Source organism: Balaenoptera musculus, chromosome 8 (genome assembly GCF_009873245.2).
Source record: "Balaenoptera musculus isolate JJ_BM4_2016_0621 chromosome 8, mBalMus1.pri.v3, whole genome shotgun sequence".
NCBI classification, from domain to species: domain Eukaryota; kingdom Metazoa; phylum Chordata; class Mammalia; order Artiodactyla; family Balaenopteridae; genus Balaenoptera; species Balaenoptera musculus.
Genome location: NC_045792.1, coordinates 104,574,496 through 104,594,456, shown reverse-complemented (window position 1 = coordinate 104,594,456; position 19,961 = coordinate 104,574,496). Strand labels below are relative to the sequence as shown.

General features: G+C 39.5%; 1 protein-coding gene across 5 annotated transcripts in view; it reads right to left on the bottom strand.

The window, feature by feature from the left end:
- The window catches only part of KDM2A (lysine demethylase 2A), a 105,134-nt gene that overhangs the window by 77,187 nt on the left and 7,986 nt on the right, over window positions 1–19,961 (bottom strand). Inside the window, exon 1 of one of the 5 annotated variants that reach the window (XM_036859423.1) lies at window positions 4,100–4,141. The exons of the other annotated variants lie outside the window; for them this stretch is intronic. Within the exon in view, the coding sequence (XP_036715318.1) occupies window positions 4,100–4,126 (27 nt within the window). The 5' untranslated portion in view covers window positions 4,127–4,141. Of the gene's footprint in view, window positions 1–4,099; window positions 4,142–19,961 lie in introns of those variants that run through there. 5 annotated transcript variants of the gene reach the window in all.

Genomic DNA, 19,961 nt, shown 5'->3' with positions numbered 1-19,961 from the left:
CGCCACAACTGCTGAGCCTGCGCTCTACAGCCCATGAGCCACAACTACTGAGCCTGCGCTCTAGAGCCCGTGAGCCACAACTACTAAAGCCCGCGCGCCTAGGGCCCGTGCTCTGCAATAAGAGAAGCCACCACAATGAGAAGCCCGCGCACCACAACAAAGAGTAGCCCCCGCTCGCCACAACTAGAGAAAGCCCACACGCTGCAACGAAGACCCAACACAGCCAAAAATAAATAAGATAAATTTATTAAAAAGAAAAAAAAAGAAAGTACAAAGGATAAAATGCTGGAAACCAAGGCATCCAAAAGATGTTTGCTCCATATCTTAAGTTATAGGACAAGAAGCAGGCAAACACTGCTCAAACTACTCTTGATAAATTTTAACAAAGATATAGAACACTTTAATATTCAATGTTTCTAATGCTTTAGATTACAGTGTATCAAATAAATACTAGTTTTACTTTTTCATTTCCTCATACCAACAATGAAATCGTTTTTAATATTTTGACAAAAATTTTAAAGGGCACATCATAACTTTTCCCATTGGTCATCTTGCATGGCCTTAGTCTTCATGGTCGTTTTTATAGTCCCACACTACCATGCAAAGTGGGGACTGCTTGAGGATATACACAAGAGTGTGTGTGTGTGTGTGTATACAGGTGTGGAATGTTTGTTTATTTATTTCTTTATTGAAGTATGGTTGATTTACAATGTTGTGTTAGTTTCTGGTATATAGCAAAGTGATTCACTTATACATATATATACATATTCTTTTTCGTATTCTTTTCCATTATGGTGTTATTATAGGATATTGAATATAGCTCCCAATGCTATACAGTAGGACCTTTTTGTTTATCTCTTTTATATATAACAGGTTGTATCTGCCTAATTTATCCCTCCCCCACCTTCTTTCCCTTTTGGTAACCATAAGTTTGTTTTCTGTGTCCATGAGTCTGTTTCTGTTTCACAGATAAGTTCATTTGTGTCATTCTTTAGATCCCACATATAAGTGATATCATATGGTATTTGTCTTTCTCTTTCTAACTTACTTCACTTAATATGATAATCTCTAGGTCCATCCACGTTGCTGCAAATGGCATTATTTCATTCTTTTTAGGGGGGGCATGCCATGCAGCTTGCAGGACCTCAGTTCCCCGACCAGGGATTGAACCCAGGCCATGGCAGTGAAAGGGCTGAATCCTCACCACTAGGCCATCAGAGAACTCCCCATTAGTTCATTCTTTTTTATGGCTGAGTAATATTCCACTGTGCCTACACACCACATCTTCTTTAGCCATTCATCTGTCGATGGACATTTAGGTTGCTTCCATGTCTTGGCTATTGTAAATAGTGCTGCTGTGAACACTGGGGTGCATTTATTTTTTCTAATTATAGTTTTCTCCAGATATATGCCCAGTAGTGAGATTGCTGGATCATATGGCAACTCTATTTTTAGTTTTTTAAGGAACCGCCATACTGTTTTCCACAGTGGCTGCACCAATTTACATTCCACAGCTGTGTATTTTTTTCCCCACTTACTCCCAAACCATCTGAGAGTAAGTTGTATATACGATGGCCCTTTACTCCTAAATACTTAAGTGTGCATTTCCTAAGAATAAGGATTTTTTTTTTAACCACACCACAGACCAGTTGTCAGTAAATTCTGTAAGTTACTTTTTAAGAACCTATCTACTCTTTAGGAATAAAAGATGGAGTCTATGCCTGCTGTTCAGTGTCAAAGATAGCAGCTGTGAAATGTATAAATTAGTTTTTCAGATGTAATATCTTTCAGGCAATTATATAGTTTAAATATGCAGTTTAAGACATTGTCAATAGTAAAAGTAAATGAATAAAAATAAAGTAAATGGATAAAGAAAACTTCCTAAAGCTAGTCAAATATTCAATTCAATAAGTTTTAATGCTCCTTAGGTATATAGGGAATAAAAAATAAATTTTTATCATCTTCACTTTAAAATATGTTACAATCCTTTCAGGAATTCAGCAATCACAAGTGAAACATCATGACACTACACAAAAATGCTAAATTAAGTACACAATAGGGTTTAAGTATACGGTACAAAAAAATCTGTCACTAGTAGATAAAGAGAGAATTATATTCAATCGAATTCATTATATTTTAATCATCTCCCATGTGCCAGACATTGTCAATTTTCTGGTAAATAAGACGGTAATGGTTCCTGCCCTCAGAATCTAGAGAGAGTAAGTAGAAAGACAATCAGGGTATTATTTGTTATGACAGCAGAAAAATCTAATGTTAAAGAAACAGGGAGAAGAGGTACCTTATCTAGCAGGAAAAGAAAGAAATGTCAAAATTTTCCCAAAGGATGTAACATCTAAGCTGAAATCTGAAGGATAAATCAAATTCGAGAGAGGAAGGAAAGTGTTCAACTCAGAACTGCATACGCAAAGGCCCCAAAGTAAAATAGGACAGAGAACTTCAAGAAAAAGAAAGTAGCTGAGTACAGTATCATTTTCAGGTAATGGGAAAAGAGAAAGGGAGGATAAGGTGTAATGGAAAGAAATTTAACCCGAAGTAAAAAGACCTGGTTTCCAAGCTTTGCTCTACCACTTATTAGTTGTATAACTTTAGGACAAGTCTTTTTACCTCTCTGGGCCTCTATTTCCTAATGAGCAAAATGAGGACACTACCATATTTCCCCTCAAAGGGTTATCTCAAAGATCAAGTTTTAAAAAGCATGTAACAAACCATAAAACAAAAAAAAAATTATTTAAGAAATTCTGTTCACCAAAATACACCATTAAAAAAATAAAATAAGTCACAGACTGGATAAAAATATTTGCAGCACATAAGTCTAACAAAGGACTTGTATCCAAATATATAAAGAACTACAAATCAACAATTAAAAGATGAACCAATAAAAAAGGGGGCAAAAGACTTGAACAGATACTTCATCAAAGATATACAAATGCTCAGTAAAGCACATGAAAAGGTGCTCAACATTATTAGTTATCAGAGAAATACAAATTATAATCATGAGATACTACTTCACACTCACTAGAATCGCTAATGTCAAAAATGTTGGTTAAGGGGACTTCCCTGGCGGTCCAGTGGTTAAGACTCCGTGCTCCCAATGCAGGGGGCATGGGTTCCATCCCTGGTCAGGGAACTAAGATCCCGCTTGCCACATGGCGCGGCCAAAAAAAAAAAAAAAGGTTGACAAGCATATGGAGCAAGTGCAGATCTCATACACTGCTGGGGGAGTATAAAATGGAACAGCACTTTAAATAGTTTGGCAATTTCTTATAAAGTTATACATATATTTACCATATAACCCAGCAACCACTCTTTTGTATTTTCTCAAAAAAAAAAATGAAAGCATGTCCACATCAAGACTTATACGAGAATATTTATCACAGCCTTATTCATAATAGCCAAAAACTGAAAACCACCAAAGTGTCCATCAAAAGGAGAATAAACAAATTATGGTATATATACACAATGGAATATATTCAGCAATAAAAGGAAAAAACTCTGGAAACACATGGACACATCTCAAAAACGTAATGTTAAGTGAAAGAAGCCCCTCACAGAAGAGCACATGCTGTGATTCTATATTTATGAAAACTGGCAAGTTTAGTCTATGGTGATAGAAGTCAGATATACGGATGGAAGAAGACACTAAATACAAAGGGACACAAAGGAAATTTCCATGAAGATGGAAATGTTCTCTATCTATATCTTATTTTGAATAGTGATTATTCTGTCAAAACTCACCAAACGGAACACAAGACCTGTATATTTCATTATATGTTACATATATCTCAATTAAAAAAAAAAACAACAACGTGGATATGCAATCAGCAAAATCCAGGAAGTGGGAAATTCTACAGGACAAGTGACCAGATCTTTCCACAATACAAGAAAAAGAAAAGGGGGGAATAGTGACTTATAGGTTAAGAGAGTTTTCAGACACATATCAACCATACACAACATGTGGATGGACCTTGTCTGACTCATGATTCAAACAAACCAATCATTAAAATTAAAAAAAAAAAAAAAAAAGAAAAACCATTAGGGAAATTTGAACAATGAAGGTATTAAGAAGTTGTGCATTTACTGTGATACTAGTAATGTTGTTTCTCATCCAGTTTTTTTTTGGCTGCGCTGGGTCTTCGTTGCTGCGTGTGGGCTTTCTCCAGTTGCGGCGAGCGGGGGCTACTCTTCATTGCGGTGTGCGGGCTTCTCATTGCGGTGGCTTCTCTTGTTGCAGAGCACAGGCTCTAGGCACACAGGCTTCAGTAGTTCTGGCGCGTGGGCTCAGTGGTTGTGGCTCACCGGCTCAGTTGCTCCGCAGCATGTGGGATCTTCCCGGACCAGGGAAGAAAACTGGCAAATTTAGTCAAACCTGTGTCCTCTGCACTGGCAGGCAGATTCTTAACCACTATGCCACCAGGGAAGCCCAGTAATGCTGTTATGCTTTTTAAAAGTCTATATTACAGAGCAACAATGGATAAATCTCAAAATGTTGGGTAAAACAAGCCAGACACAAAATACGCACTGTATTATTCCAATTTTAAAAGTTCAAAATCAACTAAAACTAAATTATAACGCTAGAAGTCTCCATTGGGAAAGAAAAATGAACTAGTGACTGGGAGAGGCATGAGGAAGCTCCTGAGGTAGTGGCAATTCCAAATCTTGATGAGTGGTAGTTACAAGGGTATTTTCTGTGATCACGCACTGAACTAGAAATTTATGTTTTACATTCTTTTTTGTATGTGCTTTATATTTCACAAACAGGTAAGTTTTACTAAAAACTCAGATATACATAACTGAAGGATGTTACAGATGAAATAAATTACTTAAATAAAAGTATCTGTGATTTAATTTAAAATAATTGAGAGGGAGCGGAGGATACAGATGAAAGAGTTCCATACGTTGATAATCGTTACAGCTGGTGATGGAGCTCATTACACTATTATTTATTTTGTGTATGTTTAAATTTTCAACAGTAAGTTTTTTTAATGTTCATAACCTTAATTACTGTACTTGTAGGAATGATAAGGATATACTCAGAAACATAAAAAAATATATAAGTTCACTGTATTTTTATTTTTAATGCTCCCCAAAAGTAGATACAACCTAATGTTCGATAACAGAAATGGGCAAATAAACTACAGGAAATCACAGCATACCTTTAGTCACTAAAAACTCTTGTAAGATTTTTTAGTGACTGGAAAATGATTATGATAAATTTAGAAAGCAAGATATAAAATGATATCAAGCATTATCCCAGCTACATAAAAATACTTTTATGCATGGGAAAAAAAACTGGAAGGAGATATGCTAAAATGCTGATGATGGTTAAGTTTAAGATTATGAGTGATTTGTCTTGTATTTTTCACAACCAGCATGTGTACCTTTTATCACTAGACAGGGTAAAATCCTTTAAACTTCTTCCTCATTTACTCACCCAAAATATCGATTCTATCAAAGTTGAGGGAAGAAAGCAAAAACACTAATAAATTGTGGAAGAGTCATCAGTATTACATTCCAAAAGACTGATCAGTATGGGAAAAGGTAAACAAAATCTTACCCATGGGAAAATCCTATTTGAATTTTTCTCCATTCCTTTGTATTATTCCTGTATTTAATTACAATTTCAATAGGAGTCATATTAATCCCATAATACAACTAACCAATAGACTATTTTTAGGATTTAATAGCATATAAAGAAGCATTATACCCAAAGGAACTCCTCCTTTTCAGAAACCGAATAGAGCCTATTTCACACGTAAGCCAGTGTGCCTAGTTTAAAGTCCTGTGGTAATGAACCTATCAAACACTTGTGAAATGAACAGACAGGTTTCGATTCAAATGGACATGTGTCAGCTTGCCATTCTATTCCCATTAGAGCTTTAGCAGAAGCCAATGAATTTGATTAATATGGGTGGGCATACATAAGTCATTCAAATGATTATTAACATAGAACAAGATTGAGAGATTTTAGCCAATAGTTTTCGGTTTTCAAATGAGTCTTAAAAACCCATCAAAAAAGTCATCAAATTAAGGAGCTGTATCCAGGTGATTAGAAAACTCTCAATCTATAAAAAATGAGAAAGAAGCCTGTTCTCACACAGGAAAGGCTGAGAGGCCTAGAGATGTGATGCATTCCCAGATCTAAAACTACCACCACCGCCCACTTGACACTTCACCATGGCACTATAAACTCCTATTCTACTTTTACCCAGTGAAAGCAGAGTTCGTTGGCTCATGGCTGGTAACTGAGAGTTCCTCACAGTTCCAACTTGACTTAGGATGGCAAAGTATCAACAGGGGCTTTCCCAAATGTGCTGTTAGAATGGCCACATGGATTCCATGAAGGGAGAAACTCAAGAGAAATATAATTTATTTAGAATTATAAAAATTCTTAACAAACAAAGTTTCTCTATAGAATTTTTAAAACATAGAATCTGGAAGAATTTTGTATCATATATGAAGAACTGGTAAAAAAACTTAAAAAGAAGGAACAGAAGTAAATGAATGTTTCCAGATGTTTATGTTTCCCACAATATAATGTTTGGGACAGTTCCGAATATTTTCATAAATGATATAGCAGACAACATGGAGTAATATTCCAAACAGAGGGAGATGAACTGAGAAAGGGCTTAAAAAGCCACATGAATCAGTATTATACGATTTGCCCTTGATTTGGGCAAGTGTAAAGTAAAAGGCCTAGAGAAAAAATAATTAATCCATGTAGTAATTAAAATACAATGGTTTCTGGGACTTCCCTGGTGGTCCAATGGGTAAGACTCTGCGCTCCCAGTGCAGGGGGCCCAGGTTTGATCCCTGGTCAGGGAACTAGATCCTGCAGGCGTGCCGCAACTAAGAGTCTGCATGCCACAACTAAAGATCCCGAGTGTTGCAGCTAAGACCCAGCGCAGCCAAAATACATAAGTAAATAATTAATTAATTAATTAATTAAAAAATACAATGGTTTCTGAACTAGTTTTACCTAATAAAAAGTCATCCAAATCTATGTTGATACCTCGTGACATTAGCCCAGAATCTCTAGTAAGGTTCTTCATAGAGCAGACCCAAAAAATAATTGGTGATTTAAATATGCTAATGTAGGGCTTCCCTGGTGGTGCAGTGGTTAAGAAGCTGCCTGCCAACGCAGGGGACACGGGTTTGAGCCCTGGTCCAGGACGATCTCACATGCCGCGGAGCAACTAAGCCCATGAGCCACAACTACTGAGCCTGCGCTCTAGAGCCTGCAAGCCACAACTACTGAGCCCACGTGCCACAACTACTTAAGCCCATGTGCCTAGAGCCCGTGCTCTGCAACAAAGAAAGAAGCCACCGCAAGGAAAAGCCTGCACACTACAACAAAGAGTAGCCCCCGCGTAGCCCCTCCTGCTCGCCACAACTAGAGAAAGCCCACGTGCAGCAATGAAGACCCAACACAGAAAAAAAATTTTTTAAATAAATAAATTAAAGAAATAAATAAATACGCTAATGTAGACATAAAGATCAGTATAAATATATCAAAATTACATTCTTGCCTTTGCATAGAACCATGGTATTCTCTCTCAATGAGTGACACCACCCATCAACTGGGAACACAAGCCAAGAACTCAGGAGTCATCTTCCTCTCCGAGGGCATCTAACAGGATCGCCAAGTCCCATCAACTCTGTCCTAAAGCACCTCGACTCAGTCTCTTCTCCATCTCCATTCTTGGTACCAAGGTTTGGTTATCATTTCTTTCTAAAATATTATCATAAATTCTTATCTGATTTCCTTACCGCTGCAATTCTTCCCTCACTAGTCTATCCACCACAACACCCTTCCAGGGCGATCTTTCTAAAACAGATACCAGCAAGTATCCCCATGTTTCTAGTTCCGATAATGTCTCCTCACTACCTACTGCATAAGGTACAAACAACTTAACAGGAGTCTTCAGATCTCAGATCCTCTCCCATTTGTATGTGCTAGTAACACTGAACTACTGGCAATGCTGTTTTGAGCTTGTAGTGCTGTTTCATATTTCTTTGCCTCTGGACATGCTGGTTCCTCTGCTTGGAATTTTCCCCCTCACCCTCTGTCCTCTTGGACAACCCTTAATGTTCCAATATCGAACTTAGTAAATAGTTTACCTCCTCTTTGAAGACCTTCTTTCCTCAGTCATACCCTCCTTTCTCTTGCCTCTTGTACTTTATACCTCCTAAATTTCATTTATCACAGTAGAGCATAATTATTTGTTTATATGGCTCTTACCAGACTATGAAGACGGGGTAGAGATATTCATTTCTGTATACCCAGCACATGCATTAAACATCAACAGTACACCCAACAATGTTTGCTGAATAAATAAATAAATGAGCAAAAAACCAAAAACAACAAAACTTCTGAACCTATGACAATTCTTATAGTTTTGGTAACCACACTAAGAAATAGTTAATAGGTAGAAAAGACTTGGAGAAAGGCCATTACAGTAATTAAAGAAAAAAAGAAGAAGCAACTTCCATGTAAGGAAAGATGAAAGAAAACAGGCTTCTTCAATTTAGAAAGTATGAGATGGGTAATAAACTAAAGGTACAAGCTACTATGTATAAAATAAATAAGCAACAAGGATATATTGTAAAGCACAGGGAAATATAGCTACTGTTCTGTAATAACTTTACATGGAGTATAATCTATAAAAATAATGAATCACACACACACAAAAAAGGTACAAGAGGTAAATGAAGCAAACATGATACTGTTTACTAAATCCTGAAACTGTTCAACTAGGTATCTTAAAAGGAGTTCTTGGGCTTCCCTGGTGGCACAGTGGTTAAGAATCCGCCTGCCAACGCAGGGGACACGGGTTTGAGCCCTGGTCTGGGAAGATACCACATGCCACAGAGCAACTAAGCCCGTGCGCCACAACTGCTGAGCCCGTGTGCCACAACTACTGAAGCCCGCATGCCTAGATTCCGTGCTCCGCAAGAAGAGAAGCCACCGCAATGAGAAGCCCACGCACCGCAATGAAGAGTAGCCCCCACTCACCGCAACTAGAGAAAGCCCGCGCGCAGCAAAGAAAACCCAACACAGCCAAAAATAAATAAATAAAAATAAATAAATCTATTAAAAAAAAAAAAAAAAGGAGTTCTTTTTAGGAACTCTATTTCCAAAAGGTTCCCTTTTATTTAACGGAGAGTAAATTTTAACTCAAGGTATTAAGCCAAAACAACAGTGGTGGAAGTGGGCCACATATAAAAGCACTTAGCATAGTGCCAAACACAAAATATGCATCTGAGATATGCCATTATTATGGTTTCCAATAGTAAAGTGTGCAACTCCCTCTACAGGAAGTAAATGAACATCAACAATAATCAGTACCTTTCAGTCCACAACAACAACCCGTTGCAGGTAGCACAGAGGTAAACATCTGTTGCTAAGAGAGCTCCTTGGTAAAGGAGGTAAATATAGTTGTCCCTAAGCATCCACATGGGATTTGTTCCAGGAACTCCCCTTAACCCCCACCTCCCACCACGGAATACCAAAATCCACAAATGTTCAAGGCCCTTACATAAAATGGTGTGGTATTTGCATATAACCTATGCACATCCTCCCGTATGCTGTAAACCATCTCTAGATTACTTATAATACCTAATACAATACTATATAAATGATTGTAAATACAATGTAAGTGCTATGTAAGTAGTTGCCACCGCAGCAAATTCAAGTTTTGCTCTTTGAAACTTTCTGGAATTTTTCCCCTGAGTATTTTCAATCCATGGTTGGCTGAATCCATGGATGCAGGATACAAGAACACAGAGGGCCGACTATATGTGTATCTGCTACTGTAAAAAAGCAACTTCTACTTTTTGATACTTCTTATTCTGCCATACCACTCATTCAAGTCTGCCTAATAGAGGCCTGTACTGTACCCTTTCCTTCCTTTAACCACTCATCATGGAGAATTTTCCAGTGATAGAGAGAAAAACATGTATGTATGCTAGATGCATATATACAGATATAAATATAAGCACATACACACACTCATACTTTGTGCAAGCAGCAGTCTTCAAATACTTCTGAATCTACTGCCTCTGATTCAAAGATACCTTGATATTTAGCTACAACTAGTTTAGAAGAATGTCCTCAAATTCAACCGGTACGAAACACATATAAAGAAAAGTTTTAAAAATAACTTTAAGCTATGAAGTTTAAATTAAGGTCGTTAACTCTATTTTTTTTTTTTTAATGCACAGAAAAACTAACTGTTAAAATAATTTCAGTGGTTCTGTTTACCATCTACCAGAATCACCTGGTGGACTTGTTGAAACAAGTCCAGGTCCCGCTCCCAGAGTTTCTGATTCAGGAAGTTTGGGGTAGGACCTGTGAATCTGCATTTCTAACAAGTTCCCAGATGACGTGGTCTGGGTCACACTTTGAAAACAACTGGTTTAAACTATTAGAACTGAGAAGGACCTTGCAGGTAAATAAAATAAAGCTGAGATAACTAATACAGGCTTCCTGATTACCAAGCTAAGGTTTTTTTAATTGTTAGGGTTATTATGTTATATATGATGGTCCATGTACTTTCAAGGAAGTGCACAACACATTTCTGTTCATTTCAAGAGACATACAAGCATACCTCGGAGACACATAAAAGTTATGTTTATACTACACTATAATCTATTAAGTGTGCAAAAGTATTGTCTAAAAACATATATATATATACCTTAATTTAAAAATATTTTATTGCTAAAAAATGCTAACCATCATCTGACAATGCAGGGTTGCCACAAACCTTCAATTTGTAAAACCTGCAATATTTGCTAAGCACAATAAAGCTAAGCACAATAAAATGCACTTGAGCACTTGAAAAAGACATGGTTCTTGCCTTAAAGAAGTCTACTCTAGAGCTTACCAGAGATGAGGTGCGGGGGGAGGGGAAACTGGAGGAAGGTGGTCAAAAGGTACAAACTTACAGTTAGAAGATAAATAAGTGCTAGGGATGTTACACACAAAAAAAAGTACTAGGGATGTAATGTGCAACATGATGTCTACAGCTAACACTGCTGTATGCTATGCAGGAAAGTTGTTAGAAGAGAAATTCCTAAGAGTTCTCATCACGAGAAAAAATTTTTTTTCCTTTCTTCTCTTTTTTTTTTTTGCCACACCGCACAGCATGTGGGATCTTAGTTCCCTAACCAGGGATTGAACCCAGGCCCCCTGCACTGGAAGTGCAGAGTCTGAACCACTGGACCGGCAGGGAAGTCCCCTTCTCTTCTTTTTATTGTATCTGTACGAGAAGATGGATATTAGCTGAACCTACTGCGGTAATCATTTCACAATATATGTAAATCACACCATCATGCTGTATGCCTTAAACTTACACAGTGATGTATGTCAATTATTTCTCAATACAACTGGAAAAGAGTCTACTCTAGCTGGGTGAAAAGAGACTCGTGGTCAAATAATTACAACACAAAGTGACTAGTCCCAGAGCAAAAATGCATAAGAAGTGTCTTGGGAGTGTAACTGAGCAGAACTCAAGAGAAGAGCAACATCTGGGGGTCTTAGAGGACAATTAAGAGCTTACTAAGAGCTTACCCAAGAAGACAGAATAGGGTGGGAGGGAAAGCATTTTAGATATGCACATTCACAGAAAAAAAATCCATCAAGAACCAACCTACTGTGGACCAGGACCTGTACCAAGCACGGGGATAAAATGGTGAGAAAAGGCACTGTAGCAGCCTTTAATGATGCTTATAGTCTAAAAGGGAAACAGACAAGCAAATAATAACCCAAGCAAAGTGGCAATTTTGAGAAGTGCTACGCATAAGAGGTATTCTATACTATGAGAATAACTGGAAGATCTGACCTAGTCAAAGAAATGCTCCCCGGAGAAAAGGGTCTGAGCTAAGGTATGATGGTACCTTAGCATTCTACACACCGTGTTCAAACCTTTGTACATAAGAAGAGTGTAGACACTACTACTGTTAAGTGGACATTTTTGTCTCCTTTAAGGTTCAGAGGAGAGATCTTGGTAGGCTAGTACTCAACTCTGCAAGATAAAAGGATTGTCAGTTAACTTCTTCACAATGCCTAGCACTATGAATACTCATGCCCATTATCCAGGGAACCCATTTCCCAATATCAAGGAACAGGGGAACCAAACTAATTATGAAAGTAGCCTGGTGAGCACAGTATAAGAAATAAGGTAACTGGATGCTCTCAAGAACAGGAGCAGTCTGTTCCACCTTTCTCTACTGATCAGAACAAGTGGGGCAACCAGACGTGGCAAATTCTTGTTCCTTGGCTCCCTTCTCTTTTGTCTGACCACCACCCTCCTGATAATTACAGCGGTACCGTCAGCACTTAACAAGAGAATGCAGTAAATTAATTTGATTACATTCTACCTTGTGTTCATGACGAAGTTAACCAACTCATAATGTCAGAGTCTCAGTGATGTAAATAGTTCTGTGCTATCTATGTGCCATGCTCTATCCTCAAGGAGCATATAATCTAGACATAATTAAACTTTCTATCTTGTATCCAGTTAGATATCACAAGAGATAGCGAGAAAAAACTATGAGTGTTAAGAAAAGAGGTTTCCTTCAACATATAGGATTAAGAAAACAATACTGCAAATGGGTTTTAGAGGATGAGAACTAGGGTAGGGACAGGGGACAGGATATCACAAGTGTGCAGGAAAGCCTGAATACCAGGCTAAGGAGTTTGCACCTATAGTGGCAAACCTTTAAAGTTAACCAAGCACTAATAAGCTATCTCCAAAATGTAAGTTTTATTTTTACTAATTCCACACATGAAAAATGAAAGTTCATCAAGGTTAAGTAACTTGCTCAAGATTACACAGTTTATAAGCTGAAATTCAAAGCCAAGTTTCATGAACCAAGGTCCAGTGTCTGTCCCATGCCACCAGTGACTTTATAGAATGGAAATGTCACAGAGGATGGGAATAACATTATCAGAACCTTAGAAGCACAATATAAGAAATAATGGAGGGACTTCCTTGGTGACGCACTGGTTAAGAAGCCGCCTGCCAATGCAGGGGACACGTGTTCGAGCCCTGGTCTGGGAAGATCCCACATGCTGCGGGGTAACTAAGTCCGTGCGCCACAGCTACTGAGCCCGTGCCCTAGAGCCCGCGAGCCGCAAATACTGAGCCTGCGTGCCACAACTACTGAAGCCCGTGTGCCTAGAGCCCATGCTCTGCAACAAGAGAAGCCCACGCACCACTATGAGAAGCCCGTGCACCACGACGAAGAGTAGCCCCCGCTCTCCGCAACTAGAGAAAACCCACATGCAGCAATGAAGACCCAACGCAGCCAAAATAAATTAATAAATAAATAAACTTGAAAAAAAAAAAAAAGAATAGATACTTAAAAAAAAAAAAAAAAAAACTAAGAAAGAGGCTACTACAATAGTCCAGGCTAAGAGTAAGAACTATAAGTGGCAGTAGGAACTACAAAGAGATGAATATCAGAAATCCAGCAGGCCTTAGCGACTGATTAAATATGGAGAGTAACAGAAGAAGGAGTAATAGTTGATAACACCATTAACAAAACAATGCAGTGGTCTCTTCTATCTTAAAACAAAACATAGCAAACAAATAAACAGTGAAGAGAACATTCTCTGCATCCTACACTTGTAGCTAACGACTTGCTCCACTTCTCTGTTCACAGCCAAACTTCTCTAAACTTCTCTTCATTCACTGTCTCTGTTTAATCTCACATTTATTTTGAAGAATGTCTTTTGCCCCCAAATGCCACCAAAACTCCTGTTTAAAGTCACCAATAACCTCTATGTTGCCAAATCCAATGGAAATCTGTCTTCAGTATACTCAGCCCACAAGCAGCATCCACCTCAGCTGACCACTCCCTCCTCTTTGAAACACTATTAGTGTAAAGTGGTGTTTAAGAATATAAACTGGGGACTTCCCTGGTGGCGCAGTGCTTAAGAATCTGCCTGCCAATGCAGGGGACACGGGTTCAAGCCCTGGTCCAGGAAGAAACCACATGCCACAGAGCAACTAAGCCCGTGAGCCACAACTATGAACCTGCGCTCTAGAGCCCGCGAGCCACAACTACTGAGCCCACGTGCCACAACTACTGAAGCCCGTGCGCCTAGAGCCCATGCTCCACAACAAGAGAAGCCACCGCAATGAGAAGCCCACGCACCACAATGAAGAGTATCCCCTGCTCGCTGCAACTAGAGAAAGCCCGCGCACAGCAACGAAGACCCAACGCGGCCAAAAAAAAAAAAAAAAAAAACCTAAATAAACAAATTTATAAAAAAAAAAAAGAATGCAAACTGGAACCAGACAAACCTGGGTTCGAAAACCAACTTCTCCAGTTACTACCCAGTGGTCTTGAGCAAATTATACAGTCCCTTCTTGTATCATTTTCCTGATCTATAAAATAGAAATAATAAAAGCACCTACTTCATAGAGTTACAAGCTTTAAATGAGTAAAAATACACTGATGGTTAGAACAGTGCCTGATAAACACTGTTTATCCTTTTTTTTAAAAAAAAATCTTTTGGCCCCACCGCATGGCATGTGGGATCTTAGTTCCCCAACCAGGGATTGAACCCATGCCCCTGCTTGGAAGCGTGGAGTCTTAACCACTGGACCGCAAGGGAAGTCCCCAAGGCACCACTACTCTTTTTTTTTTTTAAAGAATTTATTTATTTATTTATTTAGGCCACACCGGGCCTTAGTTGTGGCATGCAGGATCTTCGCTGCGGCATGTGAACTCTTAGTTGCGGCCTGCATGTGGGATCTAGTGCCCCGAACAGGGATTAAACCTGGGCCCCCTGCATTGGGAGTGAGGAGTCTTACCCACTGGACCACCAGGGAAGTCCCAGCACCACTACTCCTGATTTTCCTCATATCCCTCTGGTCCCTCCTTCTCACCCCCTTTGTAAGTCACTCCCTGTCTACCCAACTTCAACTACCACAGGTATGCCAGTAAGATCCAGCTATATGCCAATAAGCCCTTCCTGAAGCCCAGAACCGCAGCCAGTTACCTACTCAACAGTTCTACCAGGATGTCTCACAGGCACTTCACACTCAACCTGTCCAAACTTAACTCGAAACTGAACGTAAGCTCTTCCCCTCAATCTCCAAACCTGCTCTTCCTTCAGTGCGCCCTGTATCTCAATAAAAGGATTGCACCACAAACCACTCACATGAGAAAAACCTGGGAGTCATGCTTATATGCACCCCTTAACCTCACCCTCCACACAACCAGTGAACCAAAGTCCTTTGATTCCATTTCCTAAATATTCCTGAAGACCTCTATAATTCTGTCAGCACTCTCAACCATACTACCATCTTATCTTACCAGAACCGCAGTAGCCTCCTAATTGTTCTCACCAAATCCATTCTTGCTCTCTCCCTGATCCCTTCTCTACACTGCAGCTACTGATATTAGTCCAAGCATGTTATACTCCTCTGCTGAACTTTGCATTCCCACTGCCTTCAGAATAAAGCTCTACCCTTTAAGCCCTGGTCCAGGAAGATCCCACATGCCATGGAGCAACTAAGCCTGTGCGCCACAACTACTGAGCCTGTGCTCTAGAGCCCGCGAGCCACAACTACTGAGCCAGCGTGCTGCAACTACTGAAGCCTGTGCACCTAGAGCCTGTGCTCCGCAACAAGAGAAGCCATCGCAGTGAGAAGCCTGCGCATCGCAACAAAGAGTACCCCCGTTAGCTGCAACTAGAGAAAGCCCGCGTCCAGCAACAAGGACCCAACGCAATCAAACATAAATAAATAAATAAATTTATTTATTTAAAAAGAAAAGAATAAAGCCCTACTTGACCTGACCCCTGATTACCTTTGTCAGGATTTTAACTGTCTCCACCACTTACTTCCTCTCTCCAGTTACACTGTCCTTTTTGGTTTTGTTTGGTTGGTAGGCTCCTCAAACATGTCAGATTCCTTCCAACCTCGGAGGTTTTGCATATGATATTCACTTCTCCTTTTTGCCTGGTTACCTCTTACTCACCCTTCAGGTCTCAGCTTTAAAGGTTTTCTCAGGAAAAGTGTTCCCTGATGCCTCTTCCCACTCCTGAAGTTTAGATTAGGTCACTCTATTATACACTTTCATTGCCTCCTATATTTATCTTTGTAGTGCTTTGCATAACTATAATTAACATTGTAAGTATTTAATGTCTGACTTCCCTAACAGACCGTAATCTTGATGATAGAGGAACCATGCCTATCTTGCTCATCACTGTATCCGTATCCCAAGTGCCCTGCATGGTGTCTGACATGTGGTTAAGTGCTTGTAGTATTTTCTCATTCCTACCATAGGGCTTTGCATTAACTGGTCCCTCAACCTAGAGCTCTGCTGACCCAGATCTGGTCCCCCAAGGCCTTGACCTTCACAAGACTGGCTCCTCATCACTCAGGTCTCAGTTACAAACACCATCTTCTCAGGGAGCCTTTACCGATGACCCAACTCAAGGAGTGATCCCCACCCTACAAGTATTTCATCCCCCTCTTAATTTCTTCAAAGTATTCAGCACTACCTGAAACCACAGTTATTTGGAAGTTCTAAAAAAGCAAGGCCCATGTTAAGTGCCTGACACAGTGTAAGCACTCAGCAAACATTTAAGTGAATGAATCTCTTGAGTGAGAAAAGATGACTCGGGGAACACCCTAAATTCAACAGCAGAACATTTACAAACTGTGTTCCAACAAAGTTGAAAAAGAGGCAGTATATCTTAGACTGCCTACTATAAATCCTGGCTCTTTCCCTACTTAGCTGAATAACCTGGGACAAGTTACTTAATTGTGCTATGCCTCAGTCTCCAAACCAGAAAATGGGAATCACAGAACCTACCTCAAAGGGCTGCTGAAAATTAAATTAGTTAATATATGTAAAAGGTCAGTACCAAGCACATAGTATACACTCAATTAATGTGTGCTATTATTCATCAGACTGGACTCTTTTCTCCCTTTCTTTCAAATATACAAGGTGGCTTTCCCTTTATCTTTTTTTTGAAAGAAATTTATTTATTTTATTTATATTTATTTTTGGCTGCATTGGGTCTTCGTTGCTGCACGGGCTTTTCTCTAGTTGCGGAGAGCAGGGGTTACTCTTCATTGCGGTACGCGGGCTTCTCATTGCCGTGGCTTCTCTTGTTGCAGAGCACGGGCTCTAGGCGCACGGGCTCAGTAGTTGTGGCGCACAGGCTTAGTTGCTCTGCAGCATGTGGGACCTTCCTGGACCGGGGTTCAAACCTGTGTCCCCTGCATTGGCAGGCGGATTCTTAACCACTGCGCCTTGTGGGAAGCCCTTCCTTTATCTTATCCACCCAGAAAGGGTCCCTTTTTTTTTTTTGCACACTGCCCAACTCCAAGAGCATCTTTCACATAGATTAAGAAAAGTGAATGGGTCCCTCAGGAATTGTGCAACATGGTAGCACCATCCCCATGTCCTAGCAACCCCCGCAATGGTGATGATCAAAAGAATAAGATGATCAAAAGACAATAAACACAGAGGTACTTTGGAAATGATTAAAGTACTATAATACAATCACCATATTTATGAATCTACATTCTCTTGAAGTTACTGTCAGAAACAAGAAAGGGTTGGCTAGATTACTGCCCTGACACAAAAGACTTCATAACTTCTGTGATCCAGGGATATAAAGAGATAAATTAAGGTTGGGGCTACCTTAAATTCACACTGAGGGCCACAACCAGCTCATGAGGTTGTTTCTCAGGAATGGCCATGGGTTTATTCAGCCACAGGGTAATCAAAAGTATTTCAATATTTGTTCACATCAACACCCACAGCTTTTAGCTCATTTTTTGCTATACTTCAAAGAGAATACCAAAAGATGATTTATTGTTATAACTTAACTATTCATCTCAAGACAGTGAGTACTTACTTTGGTTACCCAAATCAAGGGATCTTAGAATAAATTAAAAGGAATAATAAAGAAATCTGCAACTAGGTTGAGGACTTGCCATGACCATGAAGTTTCTTTTGCAAAAATTCAACAACAAAAAAACCACTTCATGCTTATTTGGGCAAAGCCCTGAGAAACACAATCTGAGATGCTTTCAAGATGTTTTGTGTTGGACTTAAAACTCTAAGATTAACAGCAGATAATCAGGATGGAAACCTAGAACCCATCTACTGGATAGCTCTCTTTAAATCAGAGTTTTCAATCTCACCCAATTAACACTGGATAATTCTTTGTTATGGGCAATTTGTTTTTTTGGGGGGTATAGTTGCTTTACAATGTTGTGTTAGTTCCTGCTGTACAACGAAGTGAATCAGCTATATGTATACATATATCCCCTCCCTCTTGGACCTCCCTCCCACCATCACCCCATCCCACCCATCTAGGTCACCACAGAGGACCGAGCTGAGCTCCCTGCGCTATACGGCAGGTTCTGTTGTAGGGAATGTTTAATGGGGTGTTTTAACAGCATCCCTAGCCTCTACTCACTAACATACCAGTAGTCCTCTCCTAGTCTGACAATCAAAAATGTCTCCAGATATTGCCAAATGTCTCCTGAGGCGGGGGGGGGGGGCAAAAATCACCCCCAGCTGAGAACCTCTGCTTTAAACAAATCTGTTCCAAATGTCTAAAACATCCACCCACATTCACTCCTCCCTCTGATCTTCCTGATAATCCAGACTTAATCCCAGAGTCCACCTTAATTCATTTGTCTTTGCTTCCAAAATCCTCAGAAATCACTTAGTACAACTCCCTCAATAACAGGTCAGTTCTCTTGCTCAAAACTATAGTTGGTAATAGAATTGGTACTAGGACTCTGGGCTCATGATCCCCAGTCAAGCACTCTTTTCCATCCTAACATGCTGGTATCTATCATTCACCAAGTTTTGTCAGTCCTTCACTGCCAAAGTGTCTTGCTTCTATCTCTTCCTTTCCATTTCTACTATCTATACCCCAGAGCAGTAGTTCTCAAACTTCTGCACACATCAGAATCACCTGGCTTGTTAAAACACAGATCACTGGGTCCCAACCCCAGAGTTTCTAATCCAGCAAGTATGGGGCAGGGCCCAAAAATATGCATTTCTAACTAGTTCCCAGACACCCAGATAATGTTTACTTTGCTGGTAAGTGGATCACACTTCAAGAACCACTGCCCTAGAGTTCAGGTAACCTATCACCTCAAGAGGTAATCTATTTCAGTATTCTTCTAGACACCTCCCTGACTTAAAACTACAAAAATATTACTCCTAAAAAACCACTTTGATCAAATTAGTGTTCAATTAAAAACAAACCACAGCTTCTAACGGCTCTCTATTTTCCATACCTGGCTTTCGTAATTGTTTAAAATGTGTTCCCTATATTATCAACACTACCTCCCAAACAAATCTTCTACTTTAGTCCTACTAATCTAACAGCCTATAGGCTTCCCACTCCATAGTAAAGCTTATGCTCTCTTTAGCTCCTACAAAACCACCCTCTTCCCTCCTCCTCTCTACCTACCTGAAGGAGGCCTTCACCACTGTATTTGCCAAAACCACTCATTTGGTCCCTATCTGCTGCCTTTTATCTTTATGCTTTAAGTTTTTACCAAGTACTCACAGATAGAGAAAACCCCCAAGAATCTAAAATTTAAAACAGAAAACAATGATATGAGTGACATGCATAAATAAAAGGCTTGACATATACACAAACTGCATGAATATTGCTATTTTAATAGATCAAGTGCAGTAAGTTCAAAGTTCACAAAAAAGAAAGAACGTGCCAATTTTTAAAAAACATAATCACATGTTAGCTGTCAAATATTTGTAGCTATCTCATTTAGGATATTAAGCAGATATTTGTTAGGAAAGAAATTGTAACAGCAGCCTCAAAAAAAGATGAAGTACTCAGTTTACAACTTCCTACAACAGGAGTACCTATCATTTGTTTTCTGTATGAAATACACTGCAAGAGGCTTCCCTGGTGGCGCAGTGGT